At 44.8% G+C, this 9,225-nt stretch overlaps 1 protein-coding gene across 1 annotated transcript in view; it reads right to left on the bottom strand.

Annotated features, from left to right (window-relative positions):
* The window catches only part of Marco (macrophage receptor with collagenous structure), a 30,367-nt gene extending 23,920 nt beyond the window's left edge, over positions 1-6,447 (bottom strand). The window contains exon 1 of the mRNA XM_029481907.1: positions 6,092-6,447. Coding sequence (XP_029337767.1) covers positions 6,092-6,200 — 109 coding nt within the window. The 5' untranslated portion in view covers positions 6,201-6,447. The remainder of the gene's footprint in view (positions 1-6,091) is intronic.
* Positions 6,448-9,225: the final 2,778 nt, after the last annotated feature.

A 9,225-nucleotide genomic window follows, 5' to 3' on the forward strand; every position in this document is an offset into this window, starting at 1 on the left:
AAGGCCCTCCACGTGACACATTCTAAGGAAATTCCAAAATGTGTTCAAATAATACATTGGAAAACAAGAGAAAAAAATAGATATTGTGCAATAAGATGATCTTTTAAAGTCCTAACATATTGATAATTGATATATCTGTAAGCTATCCCTGACTACTGATCTGTACAGATGTTGGCAAGCTGATGTAACACAACTACATATTACCTAGAAGAAACCAGAACTTCAAAATAAAGAAACAAAAATTGGTTCAAAGAAACAAAAATCTGAAAGGAGAAAGATACAAATCGATAAATATAATGAGATATTTCAATTTTAATACCTTGTTCTCAACAACTGATAAAAAGCAGCACAGACAAAAAAGATCAAATACCATCAATAAACACCTGATGAACTGTAACAGGACACTTGATCAAATATCAGGCACATGCTTTTCCATCATACCCAGAACATTTAGCAAAGCTGATCATATCTTGGGTCATAAAACAGGTCTTAGTAACACATGGAGAGAACAAGGTTGAGGCTGGGGAGATGGCTTGGTCAGTAAAATACTTGATACACAACATGACCACCTGAATTCAGACCACAAGGACCCACGTAAAATGCCATGTGAAGGAATGCTCCTCTGTAATCCCAGTGTAAATGTCAAACACTGGGGCCTGGAGAGCTGTCTCAACAGTGAAGAGCCCTTGTTCCAGAAGACCCAAGTTCATGCCAGTTCATTCTCACAACAACCTGTAACTCCAACTTCAGGGTATCTGATGCCCTTTTCTGGATGGATGCTATGGGCATAGATGTGTGCATACTTACACAGGAACACACACACACACATATTAAATAAAGTAAATAATTTAAAATAAACCAGTACTAATAAAGGCAAACATTTAAAGCTAGTGTCATATAGTTGTGAGAGACACAATAGTTTTCCTTAAGTCTTGGACCAAGGGAAGGACGTTCATCCCTGTCCTCTTATTTAATACAGTCATGAATAAACAGCATAGAGGAAATAAGAGATGTAGCTTTGAAAGGAGGAACAAATCTATTTCTGTTTGCAGAAGCACATGTCTAGTTAACAAGTCCCTCATAATCTTCAAAAGGAATCCACAGAACTAATAAGTAGATCATCAGAGCTGTAGGATCCATGATCAACATATAAAATTCAATGGCATTGTTCTATCCTAATAAAGAGCAATTGGTAACCAAAATTGGACACAGTAGTACTGGGCTGAGATGATGGTCAGTGGTTAAGAGCACTGGTTACTCTTCCAGAAGACCAGAGCTCAGAACCAGGCACCCACACCAGGAGGCTCACAATCACTGATGACTCAAGCTCTGGACATCCAGCGGCCTCTTACAGCCTTCGTAGGTACCCACAAGCACGTACACATGCACGCATGTATGCACACACAGGCACAAATGAAAAATAATAAATCAACATCCCATGGTAATATTTCAGTCCAAAGGAAATAAAATATTCAGGTATAAAACTAATGAAACTGATCTAGGATCTGTATACTGGAAATTATAAAATTCAACTTTAGGAAAATAAAGTGGAGAAGTGAAGAGCTACACTATGTTCACAGACTAAACCTGTATGGAGTAAAGATGTTAAACATTCATACATTTATTTATAGGGGTAACATGACTCCTACCAATTCTCTAGCATGATTTTATGTAATAATAGACAGAGAAGCTAATATTAAAATGTATGTGTGAAAGTTAGGCTATAGAATAACTAAAGCAAGCTGGTAAATAAGGGTGAAATGTGAGAAAGAACTCTATATGATGCAGTAATCGAGACAATGTGGAGTTGGGAGAGAGCTCGTCATGGAACATGTGAGCCATTGTTAAGTCACCCTTGCATGCCTAGAATAAAGCCTGCTTTGTGGTCCTATGGAATTCTCTTTATAGATTGCTTGATACATTTTGTGAATATTTTTCCAAAGACTTTCGTGTCAAAGGTTATGAAATATATTGGTTTTAAATTTGTGGACTATATGACCCTATTAAATGTCGGGAGCAGGAAAAAATATCAACATCAGCAAAAGGTCTCTCAGTGCTCAGTGACCAAGACTTATCCACAGGGTTTTGCTGAAATCTTGGTCACATGACAGAGCACTATTTCCTGAGTGTGCTCTCATGTCACGCAATGCTGCCAAGGACTACCTGAAGCTCCTGCTGTGAATCTGTATGCTGTGTTCCATTTTGACTGTGCACGTGAAGTGCTCTGCTCTTACCAAACGGTTAGATGGTGGGAAACACTGAACAGTCTATCTCCAGATGCTGCAGAAATAAAAACGTATATTTCCATTATGATTTCACATATATCTATGGCAACATTAGCTCCAAAGATGGAAGGGTCCTAATGTCCCTCGGAAGATGAGCATGCATTCGTACTGTGGGGCACTCACTACCCATTTAATAAGAACCAACTTCTGGGATCCCTGTCTGAGCGACTCTCAGGAGAATTACACTAGGTGATAAAATTGAAAGCCCTGGTTGGGGAAATGGCTCAGGGGATAAAGCCCTTGCTATAAAATTGTGAGGATCTGAGTTAGAACCCCCAGAAACCATCCAATATTGGCTGCAGGAGCACACAGTTGTGACCCCGTGATTTTGGCAAGGGTCAGGGGAGAATACGGAAGATCCCTGAGAAGCTGGACGTCAGCAGCAAAATTAGAGGCCCTGTCTCAATCCAGGCAGAAGCTGAGACCTGACACCTGAGGTTGTCCTTGTCCTTTGACATCTGCTTGCAAATCATGGCATGTGTGCATGCATGTATACACATACACTAGTGCACACACGTGTGTCATACACATTATACATATAAAAAAGAGAAAAAATAAAAGCAAATTTTTAATTACATTGTATGTGTGCGCGTGTGTGTGTGTGTGTTTGACACACATGTGAAGGTCAGACGATAGCTTGTGGGACAGTTCTCTCCGTCCACCATGTGGGTCCTGGAAGCTTGGCTGCAACTACCTTTGTTCACTGAACCATCTTTCTGGTCTCAAAACCAATCAGTCGACAGTTACATACGATGTGATTTATGTAACACTCCCTAAATAGCACAAGTGTGGAGAGAAGGAACTGAGAAGCCTTGCAGGCTGAGTGATTGCTTGTGAGGAACTGAGGACTAGCTGCGGCTCTGATGCCTGTTGTAGGACGGAAAATACACATAGGTGAGTGTACTCACAGCTGGTGGGGTGGATCAGTGTCTGATTGGGGAGTTTTAGCAAAACTGCAAGAAGCTCTGCCTGAAAGAACCTTAGTGAAAGGTCACAAAAGGCCTTCTTGGACCATTTCCTTACTTTCTCTGTGTCTCTACATGATTATTTGACAACAAAAAGGGTTTTTTTAAAAGCCACTATGCTAACATCAGAAGATTTAGAGATGTTGAAGGCAGAAAAGCCAGGCATAGTGGCTCATTCATGCCTTTAGTCCCAGTACTTGGGAGGCAGAGGCAGGAGGATCTCTGTGAGTTTGAGGGTAGCCTTGTCTACATAGTTTGAGGACAGTCAATACTACATAGTGAGAAAGAGAAGGAGAGGGTTGGGGAGAGAGAGAAAAGGAAAGAGGGATGGAGGGAGAAAGGGAGGGAGGGAGAGAGAGAAAGAGAGGGGGGGACTTTGGGGTGAAGATGTCAGGAGAAGTCTTCAAATTAACTTTGATTATCTTTATAGCAAGAAGAAGGGACACCTGGGGGGGGCGGTTACTGGAGGTCAAAGGAGAGCATTATGACAAACAATGACAAGGCCTTAACCTTTCTATTATCATTTGGGTGGTGGTGCTGGAGACTAGGGAGGTGGCTTGGCTGGTAAAGCACTTGCTGTGCAAGTCTGAGGACATGAGTTCAGATCCCAACCTAAAACAGGATAGTGTAACAGATGCCTGTAATCCCACAATTCTGTAATCCCAGAAACCTCTAAAAGTCTCTTACCAGCCAGTGTGGGGAACACAGTGGAAAACAAAAATCCTGTCTCAAATAGAACAGAAGGCAGGGGACCAAAACCTGAGGTTTAGTGGTCACACTCAAAACAGACAGTATTTTAAAGTGTGTGTGTGTGTGTTCCTGTTTGTAGGATATATGCATGCATAAGGATGCAAATGTATGTGGAGTCAGGAGCTGACATCAAGTATCTTCCTCAATTGATCTCTGTCTTATTTCCTGACATAAGGTCTCTCACTGAACACAGAACTTACCAGTTAACTAGATAAGCTCTCCACAACTCTCATTTTGCTTCTTTACAGCTAGCTACTGCCTTGGTCGTCTCTTGCTGCGGAGCACCCTGGCTCTCACCTACTCTCTCCACCAGTTTCTCTACCTACCAGAGTGAGCAACCTCAGCTACAGACCAGAGCACTCAACCTCCAGCCTCCCCACTAACCTCAGGATGGGGTTCAAAACCTTCATCCCACCCTCAATTCTACTGATTATTCCATTATTCCTCCCAGTTCTGAAGGACAGCATGAGTTACATCCTTGTGTGTGTGTGTGTGTGTGTGTGTGCGCGCGCGCGTGCGTGAGACCAGGACATGTGTCACCCCTCCCCTCCATCCACTGTCTCATTTTTGTTCCTAGCTCAGCTCCTTCCATCCTATCAACATTAGAAGGAGCATAACTTCTGACCTCAGGCTCCACCCCTGGTTACATCCATGATGTCCTGTGAAATTTTCAGCCTCAGCCAGTGATACCTTGTTTAGTTTGAGTTTGATCTCCAGAACTCATGTGAAAAAGCCAGGCACAGAGGCGGCAGACATGCCTTCGTGGTTAACAGCATTGACTGCACTATCAGAAGTCCGGAATTTGTATTCCAGCACCCACATTGGGTGGCTCAACTCCCTCTAACTCCAGCTGATCACTGCAAAAGATGATTCCCATAGATGGTTCTAGAAAGGGAAATCGGAGCTCTCCAGTGGCGAACAAGTCCACCCCTGACTTTAAATGCTACAAATTCCTGAAGATGCAAAAGATACATCACTTATACAATACTAAGAGAGTAAGAAACGGTTTTCCAGGGCCAGTGAAATAGCTCAGTGGATAGAAGCACAGTCCATCAAGTCTGGCCAGCTGGGAATTCAATCCCAGAATTTCACAGGGTAGAAAGAGAGGACTGATTCCTAAAGTTGTTCTGCCTTCCACTCATGCACCGTCACATGCATGTGCGCGTGCACACACACACACACACACACACACACACACACACACACAATTGTAATCCATTTTTTAAAAATATTTGAAGGTTGTGCTCCATCTGAGTCAGACTGATAAAGAAGCCAGAGAAACTAGAGCCTATCTTAGCTGACATCCCTGGCCATCGGTTTAGCCAGTCAGCGAGCCCCAGGTGCAATGAGAGAGAAAAAGAGAGAGAGAAAGAAGAGTGACACAGAGAGACAAAGAGACAATGAGAGAGACAGAGACACTGAGACAGAGACAGAGAAAGACAGAGACAGAGAAAGACAGAGAGAACAAGACGAAGAGTGTGCTCTCAGGTCAACAGGGCTTCTATCCAAATATATAGACAGCTTTGGTTTCAGTGCTGTGGACTTTCCTTTTGAAACAGAACTGTACAGAGCCCAGGTGAGCCCCTGAGTTGCCGAATAGCCAAAGATGGCTTGGCACTCCTCATCCCTCCTCCCCTGCCTCCCCACAGCTGAGGTCACAGGCATGTATCACCTGTTTATGCTCTGCCACAGACTGAACCCTGCATGCTCCAAAGCCCTCTACCGTGTGAACTGGCTCTCAGGCCCTCAGAGACTTCTTCACAGTGTTTGCTTTGTATTTTCATCTCAATACACACTGCATTGTGGACTCATAAGATGTTCATTAATGAAGGGTCATTCCTTAACAAGCACCAGACAATGGAAAGTGTTTCAAAAGGACCAGATCGTAAGCAAAAATTGACTCCATACCAAGAGCAGAGCATCTGTGGTCAGCTTTCCAGAAAGTCCAGATGGACAGAGTTTAGTGAGTGAGAGCCAGGGAGAAAATGCTCCAGGGTCCCAGCCTACCCCTCCTTTGCTCTTGTCTCTTCTTGCTTCCCACCAACAGACTAAGTTTCTGGGCACCTGCATTACAAGGGAGTCATACTTTACCATTGATTTCGAAGGTCTCCATCACAGGGAACATGGCTTGGTCAAAATCAGCTCTGTCTTCTGTGTTGCCCAAGAAGTCTTCCTCTTTGAGGGGTTCTTTACTTCCCATTGCTAAGCTTTATAGGTGGCCAAAGCCCTGGAGCCAGCAGAAATGCTCCCTCAGGAGGAAGCAGGGCTCCCATTTAACTGCGGCGGCTAGCTGGAGATGCACACAACTTCCCTTTGGCAATGATTCTTCAATTTGCACAATGTTTCCTGACTGTGGGGACCAGGCTGCTCCTTAGTGTAGAATTGATTTTTGCTTAAATATCAGGCTGTTCACATGTAAAGCTGTTGTGTGGGGAAGCTCCCTGTTATGGGGAATTGAAGAAGTTTGGGAAAGACCCTCCGTGTCCCCAGGCCCTTAGATAACACTGAAATGGACCTTTTGTCTTCCTTCTTGATGTTTTCTCAATCCCTGCATCCATCCAGATCCACCTAGCTATCCGAGGACTTCACCAGCCCACACAAAAATCTTCCTCTGACCCACTTCAGGCTGAGTTCATCTCTAGACTTAGTGGGGCCCTTGGATCAGCATCTGTAACATGACCTGGAAGCCCAGGTCCCATCCACACAGACCAAATCCAAACCTCTAGTTTAATAAGGTCCCTTTGTGATTTAGAGCATATTAAAGCTTAGGAAGTAGGCTGGGAAGATTAAAGTGCTCATTGGGCAAGCATAATGACATGGGTTCAAAACTCCAGACCCTACTGAAAAACAATGGCAGCAATGAAAACCAGGTGTCATTGTAACATCTGCCACTGAAGAAATGATGGGACAGGAACAGGTATCCCTGAAGCTCCCATTGGTCTAGCCACATCAATGAGCCCCAGGTGCAATGGGGGGGGCAGAGGGAGGGAGAGGGAGAGAGAGACAGACAGAGTGACAGAGAAAGAGAGAGAGAGAGAGAGAGAGAGAGAGAGAGAGAGAGAAAGAGAGAGAGATCCTACTTTAAACAGTATGATGGAAGATGGAAGGCCAGAGAGATGGCTCAGTAGGTAAAGGCCCTTGTAGCCAAACCTGGCAGTTTGAACTTGATTTCTATGATCCAGATGGTGAGAAGAGAAAACTGACTCCCACAGTTATCCTCTAGCATCCACATACAGGTATGCACACCATCACATGTGCACATACATATACAGCAAACACAATTAAAATTCAAACACTTTCACAATTACTCTGGAGGTGCCTTTTTGCAGCACACCAGTAAGCTTTCCAAACAACACTCTGTGTGTGTGTGTGTGTGTGTGTGTGTGTGTGTATGCACATGTATGTGTGTGTGCCATGTATACATCTCTCTCTCTCTCTCTCTCTCTCTCTCTCTCTCTCTCTCTCTCTTTGTGTGTGTGTGTGTGTGTGTGTGTGTGTGTATGTGTGTGCATGCATGTTCACTGCATCCCAGTGAGACCTAAGCTCATTTCTCTTGTCTCTGTTGAACCTGTGGCAGGTCATGATGATTAAGATGCAGATAGAGGGGGTACAAAGTTTGCTGCAACTCATATCTGGTCCTCATGGCAGCTGTACAATGGCAGAACAGTCATTCAAGCTGTGCTTACCTCCCCTTATGCATTTGCATAAGGGAGATACTGATGACTGTTGTATTACTGAATATGGTCACACGAGCTCAGAGCTGGGCACTAAGGATGGTCTCTTGCTATCAGGAACAGCTGATCTGCTGAAGATGTTGGCTACTTTGCTCAGAGTGCCTTGTTCTTCACTACCTTGCAAGTATCAGGACCTAAGTTCAATCCCCAGACCCCATATAAAAAGGCTGGGTGTTCTGGAGTGTCCTCAAATCCCAGCGCTGGGAGATACAGGTGGATGATGCTCATTAGCCAGTCAGCCTGCCACGTCCCCCACCCTATCCCAAGTGAGCAGCAGGTCAGGTAGAGAGCCTGTATCAAAGAACAAGATGGATGATGTCGAGAGCTAATGGCTGAGGTTGTGCTCTGGTCTCTGAACATGCGTATATAGGCTTGAGTTATGTAGAACAGCTAGCTGGCAGCTCCAAACAGAACCCAAGGGTAGTCAGTGTGGGTGGCAGAGGCTGCGGCTTCTCCCACAGGAAGGAAGTTCCCCAAGCAAAAGAGTCTGCTCCTGGCCTGCCCTGAGCCTCCCACCTTTCCCTGGCTCAGTGCTGTCTTTCAGCAGTGGGGATGGTGCTCACTGAAGAATGCTGGGTAAACTAGCAAGTCCCATGCTTAAAGGAATCATTTAAAGAATGTCACCTGTTCCCACGTCGGCTGTGCCTATGGAACCAGGCAGACCCAAGTCTCAGAGCCAGCACCATGAACCAGGAAAATGGCTGAAGGGGAAGTGTTGTGGCACAAGCATGAGAACATGAGTTTGGGTCCCCAGTGCCCATGCAGAGAACTGGGCATGGTAATGTAGCTGTAATTCCATGTCTGGCAAATAGAGACCAGGATTCCTGGGGCTTGTGGGCCGACTAGCTTAACCTACTTGGTGAGTCCCAGGTTCAGTGAGAGATCCTGGCTGAAAAACAGTGGAGAGGGCAGACGAGATGGCTTAGCAGGAAAAAGATACTTTCAGCCAAGCTTGATAACCCACATTCGGTTTCCAGGACACATGTGGTAGAGAGAGCTGACTCCTGAAAGTTGCAACCTCTTCTGTCACACCACACACACACACACACACACACACACACACACACACACACACACAAATCTTCATATAACTTACACAAAATAAAACTAAATTCACGGAACAGCTCTCTTATGAATTTGCTGTGCAATTGCAAACAATCTGCTAAACTTCTCTGAGCCCAGAAAAAAGCTGCAGTTCCTTGAATATTTTAGCTAGGATTCATTATCGAGACAGGACTCACCACCCACAGCATATAAGCTGTCTGGTGTACAAGAACCAAGAACTTGTCAGGTTTCAAACCCAGAACATGGCTTCTATCGCTGCTGTAAGCCAGTACCTACCTGAGGTTCCCAGGGAGGAGTGTTGTGGAACCAGGGATGCCAGTTCCCTGAGCCTTCAGCCCTGGTGCCTAAGGAGCAGGAAGTTGAGGCCTAATGAGCAGTATCCCGGAGTGATCACATGTAGAGGGAAGGTGTGGAATTCTACCACCA

This window comes from Mus caroli, chromosome 1 (genome assembly GCF_900094665.2).
Source record: "Mus caroli chromosome 1, CAROLI_EIJ_v1.1, whole genome shotgun sequence".
Lineage (NCBI taxonomy): Eukaryota > Metazoa > Chordata > Mammalia > Rodentia > Muridae > Mus > Mus caroli.